At 41.0% G+C, this 26812-nt stretch overlaps 2 protein-coding genes across 2 annotated transcripts; both read left to right on the forward strand.

The window, feature by feature from the left end:
* Window positions 1-271: 271 nt before the first annotated feature.
* pdcd4a (programmed cell death 4a) lies at window positions 272-18420 on the forward strand. Its single transcript, XM_008411929.3, has 11 exons — window positions 272-746; window positions 8579-8884; window positions 9073-9170; window positions 11447-11560; window positions 11731-11952; window positions 13123-13220; window positions 13340-13454; window positions 15015-15122; window positions 16223-16333; window positions 16852-16991; window positions 17487-18420. The coding sequence occupies exons 1-11, from the start codon at window positions 701-703 to the stop codon at window positions 17536-17538; spliced, it is 1410 nt and encodes a 469-aa protein (XP_008410151.1). The 5' UTR covers window positions 272-700; the 3' UTR covers window positions 17539-18420.
* Window positions 18421-19455: 1035 nt separating this feature from the next.
* On the forward strand, window positions 19456-26323 carry mogs (mannosyl-oligosaccharide glucosidase). Its single transcript, XM_008411918.3, has 5 exons — window positions 19456-19610; window positions 20663-21020; window positions 21276-21499; window positions 21646-21839; window positions 22452-26323. Exons 2-5 carry the CDS (start codon window positions 20672-20674, stop codon window positions 24220-24222), a joined length of 2538 nt encoding a protein of 845 aa, XP_008410140.2. The 5' UTR covers window positions 19456-19610; window positions 20663-20671; the 3' UTR covers window positions 24223-26323.
* Window positions 26324-26812: the final 489 nt, after the last annotated feature.

Consider the following 26812-nt stretch of genomic DNA (forward strand, 5'->3'; position numbering starts at 1 on the left):
AAGCATCATTCTATATCTGTATTAAGTTAGATTTAGTTTGCAATAATAAAAAAAAAAGAATGATGTAGCAGCAACTAATAGCTGCAGCTCAGAAGCCTTACATTTTATCACTAAAATAAACTAATTCATTGTACAAACATGGCCTCAGTAATTATTCAAGACTATTTTAACTCCCGTTTTGCGTTTGCATTATGGTTCTGCTCTGTGATTGGTCGGGCCGGACCAGCACCCACCCCCTCCGCTGACCACTCCCCATCCGTGTATTTTTCCACGTGACTCTTCTGCTGAACGCTCCTGTAAAGTTAAAAACAGACTTTGTTTATCTTGCAGGCCGTTTGCTGAAATCCAACCCCGAGCAGCAAGCTAGCCCTACTTCCCCGACGACTTTATTTTTTCCGTCTTAGCCACTGACACTTCACTCTGTAGCATTTCGACACTCTATGTCTTCTTCTTCTTCTTTTTTTTTTTTTTAACCCATTTGGAGCTCTTAATCAGGGACGGTGCACCACGAACGAAAAGAGGAAAACAGTTTAGGCATTCCAGTTTTTCTCCACGTATCTCAATCTGTGCGGACAACTCTTGAACGAAACTAGAGCAGCTTTGTTCCGGAGGAGGGGGATCTCCTGCCACTGATTGCAGCCCAGCACCGTGACTGTGAGGTGGGTTTTTTTTTTTTTAAACCGAGCACTTGAAGAGCGCCATGGCGACCCAAGTGGATGCGTGGTCCTCCGCGCCTCAAGCCGACGGTGAGTACGTGATCTCAGCCTCGCGTTGTGTGGCGGACTACGCGTGGGATGAAAACCTTAAAAAATCGGCAGGCGAGGTGGCGTTTAAAACTGCAAGACGGGGCCCGCAGACGTGCTTTCCACGATGCATTGTGTCCGTGCATGGGATGGGCTGCAGCGCCAGCCATGCTCCACCATGTGCCCTTGTTGAAAACACACACGCATACACACGCGCACACACACACACACACACACACACAGCAACGCACCGTGTACGTGTGGGACGCGCTGCACTTTTTGGCAGATGTACTCTTTTTTTTTTTTATTGCACTCAAGCCGCTGCTATATTGCTTCGACGAGTTTATTCTATTCGTGGCAACTGTGTTTGTTTGACTCGTCTTGCGTTTAATCCTGCCACGGTTTTTGATTGGACGAGGCCACTTCCGCTTTGCACTCGAGATTGCACACTCAGATCTTTGCGTTTCCATTTTAACGTGTAGTAACGATTCCACCACGCACGACGAGAGCCAGCAGAACCAGCAGGTCCTTTACCGATGTAGTTTTTTATATGCAAGAACCATCAAGGCGCACACGGAGACCGTTTTCTTGTTTTTTTTCGTGCACTCCTATTGCATTCATTAACGTACTGCAGATTTATATTGCTTTCATGCCTAACATTGATTTTTTAAATATATGTAAATATCTATTTTTTTATTTGGGGAGGGAGTCAAATAAAAAATACCATCTAAAATAATTCATTTAAAATAAATAAACTATTTTCATAATATCCTCAAAACTGCTTGCAAAGCAATAATACGGTTTCAATATATTTTTCTTTCTTGTTGATGACAAAGCTCCACATACTTGTGCCTCCATGCTCCCTCTTCTTTATGCCAAGAAATGACGTCAGCACGTATATCCCACAACAAGAACCACCGGGAGAAGGCTTACATAATCTGTGATGCTGTGTATTTAAACGTTGCATAATGAAAGGTATATCCTGGTGCTGTCACATGTAAAGTTAGATGCATAAGTATCAGCATGAGCTACATGGGTTTTCAAAAATATTTTACAAATAAAAATCTGAACAGTGTGGCACGTAGTTGTATTCAGCGTCCCTTTACTGTGACACCTCTGCTTATAATCACGTGCAACCAGCAAAGCAAACCAGGCGAGGAGAGAAATTGTCAGCACCTCACAGTAACTCTGGAGGACTTGCAGCGAGCCGCAGCTCAGGTGAATGAATCTGTTTACATGAAGGCCATTAGTCACATGTCAAGAACAAGTTATTGTAAGAAGAAAGCCACAAATTTCCCTCGTTTTTATTTTTAGTTTTGTTTTTGTCAACCACACAGGTGTAGAAGAAGATGCTGTGGACAAAATTAAAGTTTTTAGCCCGCAGGTGTTGTAAAGCTGGCATCATTCCCTTTTATGAAACGTGGTGGCGGCGGCAGCATCATACTCTAGGTAGAGGAAAGCAGCTGGATTTGAAATAATTCCTTGGCCAACAGGAAGATCGCTGCGCTGAATTCGTCTACTATTACTGTTCTCAAAAGAACGGTGTGGGGAGACTTGATTTTACCTGAGGATGATGAAATGATGATGTCCGAACTCGAATGTTCTCTTCGGCCAGATTCAGTCGATGAAGCACTCTCTGTTGTTGTTGACATGCTGTCTAACAGTCCATTGTCTGTGGCTGGACGGCGGCCGGCTGCTCCTTTGTACAATATGGGTCAGCATGGACATCCAGCTCACCCAGCAGCGGGTCAAGCTAATCGTACCTTAAAGACGCTTGTTATGATTTAATGGTTTTAGCGTGACATGTAGTGGGTTACTGTTAATATTAAATGACATTCTTTAAAATGTATTAATGAAAGCCAGTCACTGTGATAGCGTTGTGTCAACAGCCAAAGTAATGTGATTACACATGTGGCTGGACGAGATTAATTGTATGATAAACTTGAGCATAAATGCTGAGACCAACAGACGTTTTTGAAGCGTCAACTATGTGATGTCGATGCAGTTAAAATGTGAGTGCAGTTGAACATGTATCCTGAAGCCGGTGACATTTTCCTCTAAGGAGTGCAATTAATATGAAGAATAGCAGTGAGAGCAAGAGCCTGAGCTGGGGGGCTGCACCACGCATCGTCAGGATGTCATCAAAACGGCATCGCTCTGTGCAATCGCACCCCTGCACATGAGCATGATGAATGCAGTAAATGAGGTGAAATTATATCCCAGGCATCATGAATTCAAACCTTGCATGTCATTAATAAGATGTTCAGTCTGTTGGAAATTCCTATATGTCACACGTGTTGCAATGTATACGATGAAGTTCCCACAGAGCATTGAAGAGACCATTGAAAAAAAGAGAGGAGCAAGGAAAATGCAGGTTTTTTTTTTTATATATATTCTCAAGTGATTTCATCGTATTTTCTGGGAATAGTAATGCCAGAAGATAATTTTCTAATACAGAGTTCCAGCCTTACTCATTTGATCCTCCAGACACCAATTCATGATAGGTGTTGCTGTAGACGGAGAGGCTGAACAAAACTCTGCAGAGGGCAACGACTGGCTTCAGAACTTATATTGATTCCATGGCTGCTTCCCCCTTTCCTCTTTTATTAGCTTCTTTGTAAGCTTTGCCTTAAATAAATAGTTACATAAAATATAAGGACGGCACTAGCGCATTCAGTTTTGGACAAAATACAAAACCAGCGATGTACGCAGGACAGACACCCCTTATGCAAACAAAATATGGCTCCAGAGCAATGTGATTTTTTTATTTTCTTATTTTTTTTCTTTCTTCCCACTAATGTCGCTGGAAAGATATTCAATAACGTATACTTCAGTGTGCATACGTAGTAAAACAAGGCTCATCAGAAATCTCTCTCCATGCCACTCATTCTCAGCAGCAGTGACGGGTGTGGCAGCAAACGCTGCAGGTCCTTTTTATAAATCATTTTCTTTCTCCTAAAGGAATGTTTTCACCAGACCGTGTGGTTGTAATTACGAGGTTCCACAAAAGTGAAGAAATTACACTTTTCTTTGGCTTTTCTATTATCTTGCATTAGTCGAGCACACACCTCTCTGCTATCCATTAACAGTATCATCTCCTGATTCTTATGCGCGTTTGGAAAACCTCATTAACAGATAGTTTTACTCAGTTTAATCTTTTTGTGTGTTTCAGAAATCCTATCTTTTTCTTCCAGAGTCCTTCTATTAGCCTGCGTCTTCTGCTCCCAATGTTGGACACTTGCTGACTTTTCAGCTGGATGTTTAAGTATAATATACAAACCCCCATTTGTGTGAACGTTGATGGTAATTCCTTCAATAAACGTGTCTGCATCTTGGAAGAAACCGCTGTAGATGTCAAGTCCGATTTCTCTGTGGCCCGTTGAGTACATTCTATGAGCATCTTGGTTGTAAACCCCCCCCCGCCCGCCCGCCTTGTCAACCTTTGGTCCACTCATGCATTAATGACATGTTTGCTCACAGTGTCTGAATCCATTTAGTCCCACAAGTATAAGAATGGCAAACCCATCCTTCCTCTGTCATATCTCAATCTGCTTGGGGAAGTTGCTGACTAAATCAGGCCTGTACCCAGTTTATCTGTTCTCCCCTAATCATTTACATGCAGTTTCTGTTTTTTTTTTTGTTGTATGATTCTGTCTTGTCAGACAGAGTCACCCCACAAGCTGACTTGATAAATTTCTTGAAATAAAGTTACAAGTTTTGACAGTAAAAGCAAACATTTCTTGTCTGGTACCTTGTGTGGTCTTTCCCTCAGTTTTCAGCTGTTAGCACACAAGTTTAGGCTGTTTCGTTCAAACCTGTATTTAGGGGAAAGATTTCCATTCTGGCTCCCTTTCATAAAGGCCTGACAGTTAAACCCCAAAGCACATCCACACCCTTCCTCCCATGTCTTATAGATAAAGCAGAGAGGCTGCTTTGCCTGATTTAAAAAAAAAAAAAATTATTATCTCAGCACAGACTCATGGGTTCTGGTTTTCTTTTGTAGCTTTAGTTTTCAGCATCGTGCCTAATAACAGTATTATACCCCACTGTCCAACTGGCTCTTACAAATAATAAATTCCACAAGTTTAATCAAACAGTTGAATTTTTCCCTCTCTCTCTCTCTTTCCTTGGAGAAACCAGCAAGTGCAAACAGAGATACTGTAGTTCTGATGCAAGTACTGTAGTACTATTCTTTTTATTTAGCTGCTTTCTGTCTCTCTTCAATTATTTGTTCATGAAAAAATTTTAAGTTGTAAGGAAAATAACCTTGAACCTATGAACAGTACAGATGCAGTCCTCTGAGATTTATAACCCAGTTCAGTTTTTTTTCTTATTACAAAGCTTCTTAAAATTTTTTTCCCTGTATTCCACTTTGTGTGTGTGTGTGAAACGAAGGTTTAGTTCTAGAAAGAAAAAGACAAACATAATTAGAAGTTGACCGTTAACTGTAGCACTGACTGGCATGGCTAACTGTAAACACCGGTCTGTGTGTACTAATAACCTTTAAGGTCCATTCTGGGTTTGTGCTTCTGACCTCCTAACATTGTACAACTAAGATCAACAATCACAACAGCTAAAGTTTTTGACCATATCAAAATGTCTTCTGAGAACTAAAAGTGATTAAGGTTTTTCAGTCTGCACACAATCCGGTTCTGTGGAATAACAGTTAAATTCACCTTCACATTTTAATTCCTTTTTAAAGACATATCGCATTTTCTCCGATGAGGGATTTTGTTGCTTTCCTCGTGTAAAAAATATTCTCCTAAATTAAGACATTTTGCACATTAGCTTTTGCTACTGAATCAGAAGTTTAAACAAAACGGCCTCATTGTGTTTATAAGTCATCTTCAGACATGTTTAAAGGCCATGCAGGAATAATAATGTTTACTAAGCCAATGTGTGTCTCTTTCAGCTACAGTCTTTGGTTCTTGACACCAGCCATTTGTGTTCGTAAACATTTTGAACTCTGATTTCACTTGCATAGATGTAAATTTCCTCTTCCAACATAAATCTAACATCCTGTTTTGTGCTACCAGTTTTGCTGTTTGTATGGTAAAGTTTTTTTTTTTTTTGAGCAGAGGAAATCTATAAACAGCCCGTATGTATATTTAGAGCATTAAAAACTGTCGCTATGCGAGTCATGTGAAACTTCTGCCCCACTGACTCCCTTCTCATTCATAAACACTCCTACTGCATGCACGCCTACATCCAAACACTTTAGCAGGTTTGCAGGCTGTGCAGTCTTCCCACAAGCTTTTGCAGATACTTCATTTCCTTGTCCTGCACCTTTGGCACAGAGTGTAAGATGATTAAATGCAAATATGTTTTTTGAGGATCGTTATTCCAATTTTTTGGAGTGCACTTGGTGGCGTCCATCGCTACTTCGCTGCTGCAGTTTCAGCCAACTGTCGGCGACACGCAGAGCTGCCGTCGTGTTGTGCAACTCTCAGCAGTTACGGTCAAGCTCTGTTATCACAGAGCAACATTGTCCTCGCTGTGTTCGGGGGCAGTGTTGTTCTGCTTGTTTTGCAAGGCCCGTCTTGGCAAACGGATTTGAGTTTTCCTGCGAGCTCTTATTTTGCTGGGTGCTCCCTTCCAGTTGGCTGCAGAAGTGGTCTGGCCTGCAGCCATGGTTGGTTCCTAATTTATGACCTTGCTAGGACCTGTAGCCCACATTAGGGAAGGAGGAGGTGCCGAAGGAAGAAATGACACATGGACGGCTGTTTACCGATTTCTGAAGGCCATGGGTGTGGCTGTGTGCTTGTATTGGAGCAGGTTAGGTTAGGTTTAGATTGCTGACTCAACTGAAATCTGCAGTGTTTTTACCTCCTCTTGTGCTTCTTAAACAGCTGATTTAATAAGAATATTAAGATACTTTTACTATCTTATAAAAAATACAAATTGACAGTAAGAAGTTGCAGTGTTTTACTCCGTAGAACACACAATGTTTTTTCCTTTTAAGAATTGTACCACTTTGATTAGAGGTCCGCATTGCTTTCTGGAAGTATTCACTCTTTAAAATGTATTATGTTTATTTGCATTAAAACTCCAAACTTCAGTGTATTTTATTGGGATTTTACATGATAGACCAACAGACAGAATTCATATTTATGAAATGAAAGAGAAAAAAACACGACTGGGCCATGAAACACTTGAACATGCTTTGATTTAAACTGTTCCTTAAACAGCCAGAACTGCCAGTTGCAGTTCTGGCTCCGTTTGTCCTCTTTTTGTTTTGGTCTTTCCATCTGTGTATCAACTCCCAACCAGCTTTCCTGACCTCGCTAAAGAACAGCATTCTCACGGTACAATGTTGCCACCACATGATGTGTAGTACTTCCATTACATGTAGCATTTTCCAAGATCAGCACAAACTCCAGGACATCTTTCACCAGCGTGTTTCTTTTTGTCACGCTTGTATAAAGACTAGATTGTAGATTAACAACAGGTTCTTCTGGAGCTGTGGATTTCTGCAGCTCCTCCAGAGTTGCCAAGTTTGTGGGGGGGGGTGGTAACAATACTTTTGCAAGCCAGTGTAATTTTTTGTTTCGAAATACTAATTGTTTAATCATTCCCTGCTACTATGATACTAATCTCCCTTAAAATGTACGGTAGGTCTGCCCTGTTATTGAAAGTGCATTGTTCTGTTGTCAAAATGCACGATGCACAGTGTGGAAAATTATGAAAACATGCAATTGCAATGAATGTTTTAGATCACGTTGTCTAAGGCCTTCAGTGCATATTCAAGCTCTCATGGAAAAGGAAAACGATTGGTCCAAGGACGTTAGGTATTTGTTGGTTTTTTAGGATTTTGTTTTCCTGAAACCGGTCAGCTCTGCTGTGCAGCAGACCAAAGGGAGAACCATTTGGAGGACAGAGGTTCCTTTAAAATGTTCAGTTTACCTCCGCGTGCCTTTACAGGCTCTGCAATTTGCTATTTGAGGGATTTGGGTTTTAATTACATCTTGTTCCTGTGTTGCCTCATTGCTGCGTTTCATGCCATGTGATCAAACTTGCATCCACCCATGCCATATGTAGTCGGCTCCAGTTTAAAAAAAAAAAAAAACTGGTGTCAGCATTTCTCCAGCATGTGCTGGCTTCTCTCTCTCCCCCCCTCCCACGGCTGCAGCTGTGCTCCTCTCCTCTCCGTGCTGTTCTACACACTTTAACCTGACTAAATATAGGATTTCACCCACACAAGAGTAGTAGTACGTTAACTTGACCCAATGCATGACTGTATATGAAGCTGAGTTTTCTCGACCACGTGTTTTAGCTTGTAGCATTTGCTAAAATTCTTGCTATCGTTCTATTCTCTCTAACTTGAGCTGATTTTATAAGTGACCACAATTTCAACATGCAAGCGTACCTAAAATCCCACTGCAGTAAGAACAGTTCCTATCAGAAAAAAGCTTATGTTAGCACATTGCGCACAACAAAACCAAAACAAACCTCTCGGCTTTTAGCAGAAGTGAAAAGAGTTGTTTGACTGTGTTGCAAACCTGAGCTTACAAATGGAAAAAAAGTAGGCTTTAGGGATACAGAAGTGGCGTCTTCAATCGTTGCACTTTTTTCTTCGGGTTCGATTCAGTTACTGTTTGCACACCAAGCAACACCAAGCCCTTTTGCATACACAGCTCTACACAAAGGTCAAGAGCAGTGGTGTCTGAAAGAATGTGGAGTTTGGGAAGGCCAGACAAGCAGTTGGGATGAATCACAACTGCTTTTGTGATTTATGACCAGTTTGATACTTAAAAATCTTTTTTTCTACCACAAAATTCTGGCTTAGTCTGTGCGACTCTACTTTTGATAAAATTAGTAAAATTCCTGGTTTCTAGCCACAGCGGCGGTTACTTCGGATCACCAGCCCGAGGCCAGCTGTCCCTACAGCGATGACGATGATGGACTGGACGAGGCGGAGGTCAATGGCAACTGGACGCCCCAAGAGAAAGCACTCCACGAGGCTCGCCTCAAAGCCAAAGCCAAGCGTCGCCTGCGCAGGTCCTCGTCCCGCAACTCGACGAGCGAGTCCGTCTCAGAGTCGGGCGAGACGCCAGGAGGCGACCCGCACGCCGCGAAGGGCAAAGTTCACAACAACGACCGCAAGTCGAGGACAGGCAAAGGCAGAGGCTTGCCAAAGAAAGGTACATATGATTGTTGATCAGCTTCTGGAAATGTTCTCGGATCAAATTCAAAGTTCGTTTTCTTCATGTGGCTTGACTTAATTTAACTGAAATTGTCATGACTTCCTTTTGTCAACTGGGCAAATTACGGGATAAATCCCTCGTTATGTTTAAGAACTTCCTTTAGTTTACTTTTTTGCTGTGTTCAGGTGGGGCAGGAGGTAAAGGAGTTTGGGGTGCTCCTGGGATGGTTTATGAAGCTGAAGAGCCGGACGTACGGGACCCCAACTATGATGAAGCTGCTCAGGTCAGTGGGTCTCTATGGGGATGCCTCTTTCCTCTCTCGGGTCATTTGTTTATCCAGACATGGAACATTTACCTTGTCATCTCCATAAGTTAATTTTCTTCGATTTCGTAAGAAGTCAACTTCTGCAGTTCATAAGATCATATTAAATTTGTTGAAGCATCTTTGAACTCAGTATGTTCTCACTAGCTTTGTTGTTGACCAGAGATCTCTCATCAGAGGTTAGAGCAAAACAAGGGCACCTTTTTCTGATACTGGTATAAAGAACATGCCAACGTTCCCATTGTAACATCCCTGCTCTCTTTGCTTAAAGCCAAAAGAGCTGCTCATTTCTTTGTCTCCTACTCACAATAAAATTTTCCTGAACAGTAAAAGTTTTGGAGTAGAAATTAAACAGAGGCATAAATTGATTTTCATACCTGAAGTACATTCAGATAACTTTGCGAAATTGCCTGTTACTATATTTTCCCATTAATCAACATATTTATTCATATGCTAGTTTCATTCACAGATGCCAGATTCACACTCTCTCTCTCTCTCTCTCTCTCTCTCTCTCTCTCTCTCTCTCTCTCACACTCACACTCACACACACACACACACACACACACACACACACACACACAGGTCATTGAAAAAAGAAAAGTAATGACATTGTTGGGGGAGTAGTATAAAAAAGACCACTAGCATATCAACAATTATTCCCATGTCTGAACAGCAGCAGCAGTGGTGGTGGTTTGTTGTGGACCTCCTCCTGCACCTGCACAAAATAATTACTGTGCTTGTTTTTTGTGTTCTTGTAATAAAACTAGAGATCCGGCTGCGGTCGTAGTTTGTACGTGTGATTATCCTGGCAGAGAAGACACATAACACTGCATGTGATTTGGCCAAAGCTCATTACCAAACACGCCGACTCGCTCGATTGTTTAATCCAGATGGCCCCGTCCCATCACAATCAACGCTGTTTTTAATCTTTAACCCCGGTTATCACATGAATGCGGGATGTGATGCTGCTGGGCTGGCGTGTTTGTCTCCCGGCTTCCATCACACAACTGCATTTACCGGCTGGGAACTCGGCTTCTGTCTGGTTGAAAAAAAGAAAGAGAGAGAGAGAGAGAAAAAAAAAAAGATCCTGATAACGGTTTTTGGAATTGGCACAGAGAAGCTGGTTTGATTTGGCCTTGACCGGTGCACAAAGTCAGTTCAAATATGTTGAAAGGGAGCAGGGACGGAACGGTACAGAAAAATAAACGGGTGACACGAGCGGTCGGTTTGGCCTTTGAGTCCGACTGCGGAGTACATCAAGGATTTCTGAACGCCACAGGATCATCATGTGCTTGGGAAAATGTCAAAGTGTGTGTGGGGGCGGGGGGTGACTTATTTGGAAACTTTTACAGTCTTATAATAACAGAAAAAAATAAATGTGCCCTGCAAAAGTTTTTACACACCTTGATCTTTTGCGCATTTTATCACATTGCAACCACAGACTTCATTCGGTTTTACTCATATTGTAATGAAAATCTGAAAGGTGTGCTAATCCAGTCACACACCAACCCTGAGCCAGACCTTTGTAGAACCACCTCTCTCTAAAACTGAAGCTTCAAATAAAACACCTTACAAATAACATCTTATGTTTATTTGTAAGTCTTCCCCCAGATTCTCCATTGCATTATACACCTTGACATCAACTATTCCACAGCAGCTCTGGTTGCATGTTTATGATTGTTTTGCTCCAGGAAAGTGAACCTCCGCCTCAGTCCCGACCAGGTTTTCTTTCTGGATTTTTTGTTGTTGTTTTTAGCTCATTGATCTAAATGAAATAGCTCAAGCTCAGTCAGATTCGATTGAGAGCATCTGCAAGAAGCTATTTTTGCAGATTCTCAGTCGGCTTTAGATCTGGACTTTGACTAGACCATTCTAAAAGTGAGCCACCTTTAGAGTGGTCGTTCAGGTCTTTTTGCTATATGTGGCGCTAATTCATCGTTCCATCAAGTCTGACTAGCCTCCCTGTGTCTGCTGAGGAACAGTATCCCCAGAGCATGATGCTGCCACCACCATGTTTAGCTGCACATCACTGTGCGATGTGCAGTGTTAGTTTTTCTCTACACAAATCGTTTTATTAAGCTTTTTATTTTTTTATCTTTACTTGTAAAATGTGGCAAAATGTGAAAAAGTTTTTGGCTTGTGAATACCTTTGCAGTCGACTATAATTATAAAAGCACTTTGTGTACATTTTGGGGGTCATTTGTGACTCATTGTGTGAAATGTGTTTTTTGCCACAGGGTGACACTGTTTACGAAACGGTCGTGCCAGAGGTAGAAGAGAAGGAACTAGAAAAGATGGTAAACCCGATCGTATTGGAGTACTTTGAACACGGGGACACAAAAGAGGTTGAGGTAAACGATTAAAACTGTACATTCCCTTCTTGTTTTTCTACGCGTACGTTGATCAGGCAGAAATGTGTAGCTTTAGCGAGTTTAAATGTTAAGAGATAGTGATGAATAGACTGCATACTTTAATAGTGTGACAGATCCTGACTTGGGTTCAATCTTGGCGGTGCTTCCAGGTGTTGCTGAAGGAGCTCAACCTGGGCCAACATAAGTACGAGTTTACCTCCGTGGCCGTGTCCCTGTCCCTGGAAGGCAAGGCCAGTCACAGGGAGCTGACTTCCCGCCTGCTGTCCGATCTGTCGGGGAAGATGCTCACGCAGGGTGAGATGGCCCACGCTTTCGATAAGATGCTGAAAGAGCTGCCAGACCTCATTCTGGACACGCCAGAGGCCCCCCAGGTAGGCCTGACACCTTGAGAGAGAAACGGTGGCAGCCAGAGCTCCGGGTCTGATCTCGGTATCGTTTGCTTAGAAGGGAGGAGAGGCAGAGCTGGGGCTTAAGACACTTAAAAGATTAAAGATGAACACAGCCCATTTTCATTAGTGTTTTTTTCTTTTTCTTTTTTTCCCCAATTCCATGTTGTAGACTGGGTTGTTCTGCATCAGCTGGGTTACTGCAGACGGTGTTTGTACTGTATAGCATTGTTTAGTGCCAGTTTGGTCAGGTTTTAAGCCATGATCAACTGAAAGTGATCAAACACGGCACTAACTGATCAGAAATTTCAAACAAGACTCGTGTAGTTTTTTAGAGTACAATTAGCTTATTTGTTTTTAAGAATAAAATGCTTTTTTGCAGTGCCTTTTGAACGGTATGCGAATATGCAGTATATCTCATTACATAGAGGTAGTCTTCACTGTTCACCTGCATAATGCATAATTCACCTACAGTTGGTATTGGTTTCAAACACTTTACACTGTGTGGATTTTTTTTCTTTTGTCTCAGTTGAATGGGCTCTAAAATGTAACTCTTTTTGAAAATTGCAAAATTTGCACATTATTTTATATTTTTAACTGACTCTATATATATCAAGAAGCTACGCATCAAACATTGCTAACAAAAATATTGAAATATTTTCTTACGTAAAGTAAAAAAATTGTAGTTGTACTTGAATACAATTATTTGCTACTTGAATATAGCCTTTGTTTATTCTACTACCTCTGTAGAAGCATCAATTAAGTGTTAAAGAAATAAAAAATAAAAAAAAGTGTGATTTAAACAAATCTGGAAAAGTTGAGATTTAGGCATCACCCAGGTCAGGATAGATGGAAAAAGAAAAATGAAACCATATTTGTTTATTCAGACTTTATTTCCTATCTCATTGTCTAGAAGTCGTATCCATCTGACGGATTCCAAATCTGAATATTCTATCATAAATCTGCTGCCATCATTTCTGTTTGAATTTTGACTTTTGAGCCTGGAAATGTGTCTGATTTTCTTCTGGAAGTACATGCCGGAATCTTGGTTAAATGACAGAAATTCAATCCAAAGTTACTTTGCCCAGCCCTCAAACACTGGACCATTTTTTCCCCCTCACTCGTTTTGAAGATGTTCCCTCTTGTTTCTTTCAGATGTTAGGCCAGTTCATAGCCCGAGGCATAGCCGATCACGTACTTCCCATGAACTTCCTGGAGAGCTACAAAGGGAAAGTGGACTGTGAGCACGCCAGGTAAGCCAGCAGAAGTCGCGTTAACCTTATTGTGGCTTTCCAGAAACGTCGGTGGTTGTTAATTTAATAAATAGCACTGTAGACATGGTGGGTATTTTTTTTCTTTTCTCTTTGTGCAGAGTGGCTTTAGATCGTGCTGCGGTGCTGCTGTCCATGAAAAAAGGGATGATTGGTCTCGATAACGTGTGGGGTGTCGGTGGAGGTCTGAGACCCGTTAAACATCTTGTCAAAAAGGTGAGCAAAGACGGAAGTAATGAGAGAATTTCGCTTTTAATTAAAAAGTCATTTAAAATTAACTATGACTCAGTGATTTATTAAGCAGTGTCTAACACCGGGGCACAAAGTGTTCGTATTGACCATGTAGGGATCTTTCTTTGTTGTTGTTATGCAACATAAACAGAAGGCAGAAATGCATGCTGGGTAGAGATCCGCAGGGCAGTGCTCTGCTGGACTGCTGTGTCAGCAGAGCGTTTTGTCCTCTCAGGAGTGTCCACGTTAACAACAAGGACACAGGAGAGGCCAACGCACCTTCTGTTTGTGTTCTGCGGCTTTGTTTTGATTACAGTTGCCGCTCCATCATCAGGGCTTTTTTGGGTGATTTGAAGTGACGGCCCGTCGCATTGTTGCACAACTTTCGCAAGAGCTTGTTCTGAAATGAAGCAATGGTTGTGTCAGGTTGTGCTCTCAGAGTATTGTGTGGCCTTCAGACCTTGGAACTGTCCTGTCCAGTTTTGATTTTTTTTTTTTTGGCTGAGATGAGTGTAGGCGCAGACGACTCACACTCTCAGGAGCTTCAGGATAGTTTGTTTGGGCTAACCTTTCCAGCGCTCTCTCAAAATCTGTTGAAATGAGTTTATTAATTAATTGGAAAGCAATGAATTCAGATGTTGCATTTTTTCTAGTGTATTAGTGGCAGATTTGCTGTAAAAAGTGGGGATCATGGATTGTTTCCCTATTAAACTAGCTGTTGGACTTTCTCTCTCCACATTCATTCATCATTCCCATTGAGTCCTGTGTCTTTGGCGTCGACATTATTGGCCCAGATTATCTGGTAATGCTAGAACGCCCAATTAAAATCTCCCCAGAGGAGTAAATAGTCTCACACTTTTACACCCAACTACACAGCGCTGCTGACTCTTCAGCAGATTACTGATGGTCATCTCCCATTCTGCTTGCATTCTCCTCCCCAATCAACACCATAATGTGCGTTGATCCCTCTGACACAATAACATGTGGGATATAATAAAGGATCACCTTTGATATAAGATGCTAATGTCTGAAATCTCACAATGATTGGGCTCAGCTGGAACTTATTGTAGCTTTTCAACGATATTTTAAGATCTTTGATAACTTTAAACCACTTGGAAGCATTGTTATAACTCGGAAGTTTTGAAGCATGTTGCAGATATAACACTTTTCTCACATCTGAACCAGTGGCTAATTCCTGCATAAAAGGATTCAAATGAAGTATCTTGGTTTGATCTGACTTTTAAGCATAGTCTAAAAAAAATTTGCAATTGGGTTGAAGTTGGGGTTGTTCCAGCATATTGTGAAGCGTGCTTTGTAAATACCAAAATCAGTTTTTGTTTGTCATTGGAATCATTTTTGTCCCAATTTCAATCATCTGTTGTTAAGTGTATTCTTACCCTTTCAAAAATATCATTCGGTGAGTCTTTATATCTTGTTCAGCTCCAGTTGATGCGTTAGACTTGTTCCCTGGTTCCTTCCCGCAACGATTTTAGTTGTCCAAGCAACGTCCACTCTGACTGATGTCCCCATTTGTGTTTGCTGCAGATGAACCTTCTCCTCAAAGAGTACCTGATATCCGGGGACGTGTCCGAGGCAGAGCACTGTCTCCGCGACCTGGAAGTCCCTCACTTCCATCATGAGCTGGTCTACGAGGTATTCAGTCAGACTCGCCTCCGTTTCTGGTGCTTATTTGTTCTCCACCAGTTTATTACAACACGTTTCAAGCCGAGACGTGATGAAAGTATTTCTTTTTCTTCCTCGCTTATGTCTTGTCAAGTAAACCGAAGACAGAGCTGCACTCATGAATCTCTGCTTTTAATAGGATTCCTGTTTTTTCGCCAAGGACATTGTGTGTTTGGCTGTTACTCTCATTTTCAGTCAATCTGATCTCGAAGCCGAGTCCAAATTAGTTCAAAATGCCTGCAAGTGTAAATCCAGCATTTATTTGCCTTTATCAAACACACTGGCAAAACGTTCATTTCTGAACTGGGAGACTTCTGTTTTTGTTTTTTTCTGTTTTTAATTAAAGCTGGCAACTCACATTTAGAAGATGTGTGTTCCTGCATTTCCCATTTGAAGTTTGGCTCCTACCCAAAAATACTGAAATATCTGATCAAATCTAAAATAATCATATTAATGCACACAATTTATGTCAAAACTGCTGTATGTACAAGACAGAACTGAAATGGTGTCCCGCTCATATCCCTGGCCCAAAATGCAAAAAAAAAAAAAAAATTTACATAAAAATATGCAGTAAAAAGTAAATGTCTGGGAAATCCATACGACAACTCTAAATCTATTCTATATTCTTTGTTCCTGGGAGGATATTTTATATGCACGGTTATAGTTTCAGCATCACCACAAATGTTAAAGTTGAAATCTAATATTCAAGTGTCCTATGGTTTTTAAATGAATCTGCAAACGAGAGGAGCTCTACTGCATTGTGAATTTACCTCTGCGATTACAAAGCGTAAGATGAGGATAATAATCGGGTTGGTGTATTAAATGATGCTGTAAACGTTGCTGATGCAGATGTATGCCTTCACCTGCAGCAGCCTGCCCAACACCTTAACGTTCACATCTCTAGGATCTGGTCCATTATTAAATTGCTCTGTCTTTATCCCTGCCCAACCCTCTGGTCGAAATGTCATCTTGTGAAGGTGGATACTCTGCCACCTTGTGGCGAAAAAGCACAGCTGCCTTCTACCTGCTCACGTTTCTTCTCTTATGCGAGTCTCTGTCGTTCATGTCAGGCTATAGTGATGGTGCTGGAGTCAAATGGGGACACTGCCAGTCACATGATGATGAAACTTCTGCAGTCCTTCTGGAAAACAGGCCTCATCACAGTGGATCAGATGAACAGGGTAAGGGAAACTAAATATGTCCGGATTTTCAGGCTGGGGCTGAAACGATTAATCGGATTAACCGTTATGAATCAGTTATACAAATATTCATCAAATAAATTGGTAACTGATTAATTGTTCACTCAAAATAAGGTCATTTAATGAAAGATCCACACAGACCAGTAATTAAGCCAAAACTGCACAAAAATGTATACATTCTGCATATAAGATATATATATATATATATACACGCAGTATATAAACATGCATTAAAAGAATGCTATGTTACTGCCTTTTAGGCAATAAAATGTTTTTCATATTTAAAAAGAAATTCAATTGTCTGTTTGCATCTTTGTGTATTTTCAATATTGCATAAAAAAGGTTGAAATACTTACATGAAAAATCTACAGACTGTGCCAACTTATTTTATGCAATTAATCATCAGAATAATCAGTTGCACTAAAATTATCGAGAGTTGCAGCACTATTTCAGACTAATACTTACAAACACCTGTTGACGTTCTGCATATTTCTGTGCAGGGTTTCCAGCGCGTGTACGACGAGCTGCATGAGATCTGCCTGGATGTGCCCCATGCCCACCCCATCATGGAGGCCTTTGTGGATCTCTGCTACCAGGAGTCTGTTATCACCAAACAGCTGCGGGACGCCTGTCCTTTCAGGTTAGTTCTTTATCAATCACCTTTGCAACCTTTTTACAGCATTTTGTTATATTTATTCCAGTAGGCCAATTCTTGTTGGTGGGGAAAATAAAACGGCCACAAAGAAAAGCTGCCTTCTGGCCCCCTGGATCGTTTTGTTACTTCTACTTCTACTCCACCATTCAGTTTGAATGGTGGAGTAGAAGAATGATATAAAGTTTGGCTTACATGAACTTTCAATGGTTTGTGTTTGCATAGCATCATGGGAATGCAGCATCAAAGCATCAAAGTCAATCAACCTCTGAGGTGTGCTGCTCTCACCTAGTACTATATTAGAAAAAACGTGAAACTCTATTAGAAAAAGTCTGAATTTGAAACACGATGGCAAATTCAAATCTTCTGCATATGCACAAAGTAAGGCACTTTGATTTGCGAACACGATTAGCAAAGCACAAAATATTTTTTGGTTCAAATTTTGTGTCTATGCAACGCGTTTAACTTGATTTTGTCCACCAGAGGGCGGAAGCGCTTTGTAAGCGAAGGAGACGGGGGACTGATCAAGAACTAATCCGCATGTGGAAAAGCAGGAAGAGGAGGACGAAGATGAAGGGAGGGTGTCTACCTCTCTCTCCGGCCTCCGTTTCTGCCTCCATGTGAACCCCGGCCTGGAACGTTCCTCTCCTGTTAATGTCATTTTACAAACCAGCAGTCACGTCAAACAGAGGAGCTGCCTGGGCGCTGGGCTCCGCTTCAATGTCGTTAATTACAGTTTTTGAAGAATATTCTGTATCTCTGGGGTTGTTGCGACCCTCCTCGCTCGGTTTTCGTACCCGTTATGAATAATTCAAGCTAACGCTGTGGGGAAACAGGTGGTTAAGGCCTGAGTTGTGGCAGGGATAATTTTTTTTTGTTTTTGTTGTTCTACCTTTTTGCCATGCGTTTTTTTCATGCAGGCACTAATAATGAGGGGACAGGTCATATTGTACGGTCAGGGAGCTCGGCGGCAAAGATCTAAACCTGCTTATCCTCTGCCACAGACTATCTGAAATAATTTCAAAGAAATTGTTCTCTGTACATTCTTATTCTTGTTTCTCTCAGTTCTTTAAAAAAAACGGAGCCTTTTTTTTTTCCGTCTTGGTCGCGTAGACCACGTGTTTACTTTGTAAAGCATCAGTTGCATTAAGGTGTGTTTGGTCACTGTTTATTTGAAAACTGCATTTGAATAGGCATAAATGAATCACCAGTTCTGAAAATCAAATAAAAATTATTTGGGTTCATATGTGTAAAAGATAGTTATGTTAAAAAATAAAATAAAATAAAGCAGGTATTCGTTATTTAGAGGAATAAAGACTTTTGCTTGCAATTGAGTAATGTAGACAACTGCTGTGGTCGGCAGATGAATCTGAAGAAGCAGATTAAAGAGGGTAGGAAAATGTTATCAAATTAAGCTGGGATTGGTTTAATACCTCATTGAACTTATTCCAGCACCTTCATACCTTGGGATACAGTTTGCCAGTGAGACTTTTCTACCCTCTGTCAAACAGTTTTACATGTTGACCAAAGTTGTTCTCAATGTTTGAGTTGAAATCTTTCATTCAATAAAAAAAAATGCACAAATTGGTGTTTCTTTTCCTTCACGTTTCATGACCGTCGCACCGAGCAACGGCAAGTTTCAAGATTTTTCAGGTTAGTTTTTGACTTGTACAAGCTGACGGAAAGTTTCAGATAGCTAAAGGATAACACAGGAGTAGTTTAGGTTTTAAATTGTACTCTGTTTAAAACATCTGAAAATGGAAAGAAGATGGCACACACCTACTAAATCATGACCCTAAAAAGGTTGGCTCTGGAGGAGCTGCACAAAAGGGAAATCACTACTTGTTGCTCTTACAAACATGAGAAGTCTTGTTTGCTACCAGCCATTTAGAAGACGGTAAAGATATGACAGAAGATGGCCTATTTACATATATTCTTAGTAAGATGCATTGAAATTTGAGTTTGGCAAAATACGAAAGCTTTCAAATAACTAAATAAGCCATTTCTCAGGTCTCTGAGCTCTTGGCTTGAGTTCAGAATAATAATTTTCTGACTAAAATGATCAAGAATAGAAAACGTTTTGAAATTGTGATTGGCCCTAAAAATAAAACGGCGTACAAAAGAAACATTTCAGGAAATTAAGTTATGCGTTTTAACAACAAAAGAAAATTTTTAGTAAAAACGTGTGTTAATTGTTTGTGGAATGTGCAACAGCGGTTTCAAAAAAGAAAATCCATGGTGCACTTTTTGGCTTTAACTAATAACCCAGGGAGAAAATCCAAGATTTCTCCATGACTGTGCCTTATGATTTAGAGAGACTTCATGGTAATACCCTTAAATATCCAATTTCAGAGGACAAACATGGACTCTAATGTTCCTCGTTTTTGTTCCTGCTTTTATTTTTTGTTAATAATAATAATAATGACCATGCAGTACATTTTAAAACGGCGCCTTTCTTATATTTGAAGGCTTATAGCAGGTGTGGATGATCCACCGCAACATTTGAGTATGTACACGTCAGTGGAAGCCAGTCGTGAACTAGGAAGTGGCTAGCAGGCTTAGCCAGCGAAGGATCATGAGCAGCTGAGAATCTGCGTGTTTCCACAGGTCAGTCATCCACTTTGTCAATGAACATTAAGCTAGAACTGCAAAACAGAGCCGCATTTACTAAAACTCGGCTTAAGTGAAGATATGTTTTTACGTCAGCTGGCTGTAGTTGTCAAAAACTTGCGTTAGCTTTTAGCGCAGCAGCGTGAAGCATGAACGGTAATACTCAGGCGGGCTACCCGCTGAATCTGTCACTCTTTGTATTTAACGAAGGTTAAATGCACACTCAGTTTAATTTATAACCAGCTCTACGATGACCTTGCGTATTTGGGGGGCATTATCCACCTTCCTAGCTTAACATTAGCTAGGGCGCTATATAAGGCTCCCAAAGGAAAAAATCGCACAATAGCAGCATTGTATCTATGGGAATGTTTATTTGTTTTAGTAAAATATAAAAACCGTGTGGTCCCAGTAGTGTAGAAATGCCTAGCCAAAGTAATTGAGATTAAAACATCCAGATTTGCCGGACAAAATATTTTTTTCTGCTTACTTTTTGTCCTCATAGATACTTAAAGATCGGCTTTATATAAACACGTTATATATATAAAAATATATATATATTTATATATATATATATATATATATATATATATATATAGGTATTTTCATATATATTTTATATGAAAATACCTAATAAATATTAGGTATTTTTTGTTTCGTTCTAAAATACGAAACAAAATAAGATTAAATGCAGAACAACACATGGCATAATCCATTGTGTAATTGTTTATATGACATCTAAAGAATTACAGTTTAGTTGTGCCCGAGTAATAAAAAAAAGGTATATCAAAAAGCGTATTATTGAGTTTTCCCTCATTGCATAGAACAACAGAGGTGCCCCTCCACCACCTGTTGCTGTGCATTGGCAGAACGCTTCTACAACCCCTCTCCAGCCCCTGCTTAAACAATAATGTCTGCACAATTTATGGAGAAATAATAACTGAAATGTCTCTTGCATAAATGGTTATCTTATCAGTTGTTTCTGTTGCACATAAAATCTAAGTCGTTTCAGAAAAAAATGCATGTTGTTCCTCTTTGTTCTGGCTTTTCAGAAGGGCAGGATGGGCAGGCAGAGGAAGAGGGTGGTGACGGGTGACGCTCCTCCCTACTCAAGGAGAGACGAGAGGCCCTCTGCACTTAATCGCAAAGAGAAAAAAAAGAAAACCGACATTGGGAAATTGTTCATCAATATCTCCATTGGGCTCTGCATATTCAGCCTCATCTGGTTCTTCTATGCCGTCTACATGCGCTCCAGTCTGTCGAAGCGCGTGGTGACTCTGCATCCATCACCTCGCGTTCTCGACGCCAACAGCACCACTGCAAAGGTTTCTTCAGAGAGGTTCTGGGGCTCTTACAGGCCTCAGGTCTACTTCGGCATGAAAACGAGAAGCCCCAGGTCCGTCGTGACGGGTAGGTGGCCACAAACCCAGCTTGGTAAACATTCGTTACAAATTGTGAAAATGGTAGGATGAGATTTCTGATTGTGATTTCTGACTGGTGGCCAAGATAATTTTATTATTATTATTATAAAATTTTTTATACTGAACTTTGTCTTGCGCATCAGAGCTCATACAAAATAAGACATTTGTATCAGTTAGCAATTTAAAAACTAATAAATTTAAGATGTTTAAGTCTATCTTTTATTTTTGCTCCATTATTGCACAGGGATGATGTGGATGCGGCAGTTTTCCAACTCGGACATGAACCTCAGGCATACCTGTGAGCAGGGCGATCGTTTGCAAGGCTACGGCTGGCTCATGCACGACGGATCGACGTTCGGCGTCCAGGAAATTCGAGATAACGACTTCACCCTGACCACCGAGTTTGTCAAGAGGGTTGGTGGGGATCATGGAGGAGACTGGACCTGGAGGATCACAGCCAAACAGCATGTGAGTGTCAATGGAGCTCGTTGTGATGTTCTGCAAAATGCGTCCTTTCAAAGTCAGAATGATGCTCTGAGTGATTTGAGATGGCCATTTTACAGTTATTTTTGAGAAATGCAAGATGTTTGCTTTGTCTTGTCGTTGCCCTGCAGAGCTCGGCTCCCCAGCCTCCGGTTATATCGCTGATGTTTTACGCAGCAGCAGACACGCAGGGCTCGCTGCAGACTCACATGGAGGAGAAGAATCGCCTTGCTTCCATCACTGGGTTTTCAGAGGAACTGGGAAACTTCAAGATCACTTTTAGGAAGCCTGTTACTGGGGAATTATCCAGCACGAAATATACCAGGTAAATACACAAAATCAGGCCAGACACAAATGTTGCTTTAACGTACAAGCAATATATAACTGCTACTTTTGGATAATGCTAGAATAACAGGAAATATCAACCTAAATATGACTCTAAAGGCAGATGTTTGCGAGTTTAAGGAATACCTTTCTGGTCCTTAAACTCACAAGTTTAAGATGCCTTATCATCTTAAACTTGGATGTTAAGGATGATAAATTATTCAAAAATGCGTTAATGCTTAAAAAAAAAAAAGTTAACAAGATGCTGTTCCCATTCTGATCGAGAGGTGGCAGCAAAGTGCTTCCGATATTATCCTTGGTAGATTAATCACCAGACCAAAAACAGTTTGAATTAGGAGTTAAATGTAGTCTCATACCACATACCACATTACACCGTCTCTACATGCCAAGAAAAAACCCAAATTGAAAAGTTTATAAGAAAGTATGTACACCCTAAAATTACTAGAAGTTAAGAAATTGCACAAAATTCTAGATTTAAAGTGGGATGGATGTTGTTTTCTTCTGCCATGACTATCAGTCTGTTATCATGAATTGATTGGAAGCAATTTTGTCCTTTTTCTTTATTTCTTTTTTCCTTTCTCATCTTTTTTAGTTACAACTATCTTCAGACCTTATCTCCCGGTTTAGAGAAGCTGACTGACATTGTGAAGCTCAGTCTGAACCGCAGGTTTGTCTTCAGCCCTCCATCTGGTGAGAAGAGACATTACATAGGTGTGGACACCTACAAGCCACCCCATCACCAGAACCAGCAGAAAGCTGCTGACCCACGGAAAGAAAGCGACTTCGTGGTCCACCAGGTGACCGTCCAGACACCTTTCCAGGTTGAGGTTTTGTTTGAGTCTGGAAGTTTCTACAATCGCCCCAACCAGCTCGTCGGTTCTGTCATGACTCAGGAGCTGGAAAGGAGGAAAGCTGAGTTCAATGCGAAGTTCGAGAAAATATTTGGACTGGAGAGTAAAGGTTTCAGCCAGACGCATATTAAATTTGCCAAAGCAGCGCTCAGCAACATGTTGGGTGGAATGGGGTACTTTTATGGTGAATCAGTGGTGCAGTCGGTCTACAACGAATACCCTCTCATGTACCCCGGAGGCGCTTTATTCACTGCTGTACCGTCACGCTCTTTCTTCCCCAGAGGCTTCCTCTGGGATGAGGGATTTCACCAGCTGCTGCTGAGTAAGTGGGATCCTCAGCTGACCAGAGAGGCGATCGGCCACTGGTTTGACCTAATGAACATCGAAGGCTGGATCCCCCGTGAGCAGATTCTTGGAGACGAGGCTCGCAGTAAAGTCCCAGCCGAATTTATTGTTCAGCGGAACGAAAATGCGAACCCACCAACCCTCTTCTTGGCTCTGCAGGAGCTAATTGAACAGCTCTCTTCAAAGTCAGACGAGGCAGCAACTAAACCAACCCTGCCTTTCCTTCGAAGGCTGTTCCCCAGGCTGAAGACCTGGTTTGAGTGGTACAACACCACACAGACAGGGCCAAAGCCCAACTCGTACCGCTGGCGTGGACGAGATAAGGACACTAACCTGTACCTCAATCCTAAAACTTTAACCTCTGGACTGGACGATTACCCAAGGGCCTCTCATCCTTCTGCAGACGAGCGGCATGTGGATTTGCACTGCTGGATGGCCTTGTCCTCAGGCATCATGGCCAGCATAGCTCAACTTCTAGGCGAGCCCCATCAGGACTACAAAGTCCTACACGATGTGCTCAGAGACAACAACCTGCTCAATGACCTTCACTGGTCAGAGCAACTCCGTGCCTTCAGTGACTATGGCAACCACACACAAAACATCTCCTTGCAGCGGGAGAAGGTGTACGTACCGCCCGGACAGCCTCGCCATCAGTTCCCCGTGGCGCGTCTTGTGCGCTCCGTCCGCAGGGCCCCCAAGCTGCAGTACGTCAACGCTCTGGGTTATGTCAGCTTGTTCCCCTTTTTACTCCAAATCCTCCAGGCCGACTCGCCAAAATTGGAACACGTCCTCCGAGACATGAGAGACCCCACTAAGCTGTGGACACCCTTTGGCCTGCGCTCTCTCTCGAAGACTGATCCGCTGTATATGGAGCGAAACACGGAGCACGATCCCCCCTACTGGAGGGGACCAGTTTGGATCAACATCAACTACCTGGCAGTCAGAGCTCTCTACCACTATGGCAACACGGAAGGGCCATACCAAGAGAAGGCAGCTGATCTTTATAAGGAACTCAGGACTAATATTATAAACAATGTTTATGCGCAGTTCGTTGAAACAGGGTATATCTGGGAACAGTACAACGATGGCACTGGCAGGGGCCAAGGAAGCCACCCCTTCACTGGCTGGTCATCCTTGACAGTATTAATGATGGCCGAGCATTACTGATGCCTTCTGATTCATCTCTTTGTTGCTTTAATTCAGGCAGCATCGACTGTTAAGATGTAAAAATGTAGTCCGTTTGACTATGGTGACAGAAATGAGAAGAGAAATTACTTCTGTCATTTATCACATTTTCGTATGAACCCTTTAATAAAAATGACAGATGTATATATTTCCACCACTGGAAAACATTTAAGCAGATGTTGGGTGCAGCTCTTGCTGCTGATTTCCTTATTGGACATGCAGCATAGCCCAAAATGATGCATACACCTGGAAGATTTTGATTTAGAACGGTTTCCATTCAACAATATGTTTGGTTCTGGTTTTAATTAGGACGGACAACTCTCAAATAAAATGTAAAATTGGCAAAAAATAAATAAATAAATACATGAAATAAAATTAAAAAGTAATGTTTTATATCCTCTTCAATGGATGCCAATATAGGCTTTTATTCTTCAGACTGCTAATCAGCTTTTTGCATATTTCCTCTTGTCTTTGGTGATGATCTCCAGGTCTTTCATGCCGTTACCATTACCTTAATCTTCATCTCCATCTGCATATTTTGTATTGGATTCAAGTCGCAACCTGCAGGGCCATTCTGCAACACTAACGTTACTTCTCACCAGAAGGAATATTTTGTGAAATTAAAATATTTCTTAAAGTCTAAATTTAAAAGGGGTATGGATACTTTTATTTTTTACTGTAAATCTTCTCGTGTCGTACCTCTTTTGCACCTTTTAATATTAAAACTCTCATTTCGTAAGATTAGGACAGACGTACAGATGCCCCACAAATTAGAATATTATTGATAAATGTAATTGAATTCAGTTATTCAATTCAAAAAGTGAAACTCTTCTTTTATTCTGATTATGCATTACAAACAGAGTGGTGTACTTGAAATTTGTTAACTTTGGTAATTTGGGGTCACACCTGACAAGAACCCACAAATTCAATTTTCATGAGAACTAGGTTACATAAAACTGTTGCCAAAAAATTGTATATGTTAACCTACTAAAAAGTATGTTTATATGCTGTACAGTCTATACTCTTGAATTTTGTTGGAGCTCCTTTTGCAGGAACTGTTTCATCAGTGAGGGCTGTCATGGAGGTGATCAGCCTAAGGTGTGAAGGCAGCCCAGGTTGCTTTAATAGTGACTTTAGATTGTCGACATTATTGGGTGTGGGGACTCTAGAAACACTGACTCCTGCAGCATTGCGAATCTCTTCTGAACTCTTGCTGAAGACTGCAGTCACCTGTGTTGCTTGTGCACATTTTCTACCACACTTTTTCCTTCCACGCAATTTTCCAAGAACATGCCTCAATACAGCATTCTGTGAACAGCCAGCTTATTTGGCATTGACCTCTTGTGGCTTAGCCTCCTTGTGGAGAGGGGTGTCAGTAACTGACCGCTGAGCAGCCATCAGGTCAGGACCCTTTCTCATAATTGTGCAAGTCATAACATTGCCATAGCATATCATTTTTGTTTCAAGTCTATTTTTTCCTTTCTTTCAACATTCAGATTTTATGAGAAAATAAAAATTTCCATCAAGATTTTCCAGACCAGAAGGGTCTGGGTCTGCCTCTGGGACCCGATGAACCCTTTAAGATATTAACGCTTTTGTTTTTTCACTTTTACAAAGTATTTTTTTTTTAAAGTACAACTCTGCTGTCTTAATATAACTACATTTGAGAAATCTTCACTGATCTGCATTCACACTATGTGCCACTTGATTGTCGGAAATGAAGACGGACATTTGTATTTGTTAAATTGCAAGCCTAATTGATTAAATCCAAGGACGGTTTTCAATGGGCAGCTGGTTAATTCACGTGTTTCGTAATTTTGAGTTGTTCTTTCCCTTGGCAAAATCAGGTTTATGATATGTAATCGTGCCATTTTCTCACATGTATTGCTCTTTTGATTCAATGTCTTAAATATCAGTCAGTTTTGATATTTGTTTGTTCACACTTTCTAAAAAGACTCAGCGTTTCTAAAATGACTGTTTCTAATAGCAGACATTTTGTGTACATTGTGGTTTGTCTGGCAAGGGAAAACAATGCTGAAGTATTGGATTTGTTTTGTCAAAATATTAAATGGTTTAAATATTTCTTGTCAGTTTGATTTTTCTTTTTACGGGCTGAACTATTGTTGCAAGAAAATTGGATATTGAAACTTGATCCTTGAGCTGCAAACTTGGTGAACCGTTTGTCCGATGAAGACAGGGATGTTTTCAGAATTTAGTATCCAATCCAGAGTAAATCTCACCTGTCTGCACCCAGCCGTTGCCTCCTGGATGCATTTATGATAAAGAGAGAAGGAGGAATGACAATTTGTATGAAATGCATGTCTGTAAAATCTGTCTGAAAGGTCTATTTTTATTATGTTCATTAGGAAATGCTCACAAAATTCAAATCAAAAGAAGTATACAGATCTCAGCTTTGACTGTTTAAGAGCTTTACATTTTAGTTTCATCCTGTCTTTGGTGGCGCAGCTGCAACAAAGCATCCTCAAACAATGACACTTCATAAACTAAATATGCTTTCTGGAATGACATATTTAGTTTATGCCTAACATTTCCTCTGTTCTTTTGGTGTAAG

This window comes from Poecilia reticulata, chromosome 1 (genome assembly GCF_904066995.2).
Source record: "Poecilia reticulata chromosome 1, P_reticulata-male-v2, whole genome shotgun sequence".
Lineage (NCBI taxonomy): Eukaryota > Metazoa > Chordata > Actinopteri > Cyprinodontiformes > Poeciliidae > Poecilia > Poecilia reticulata.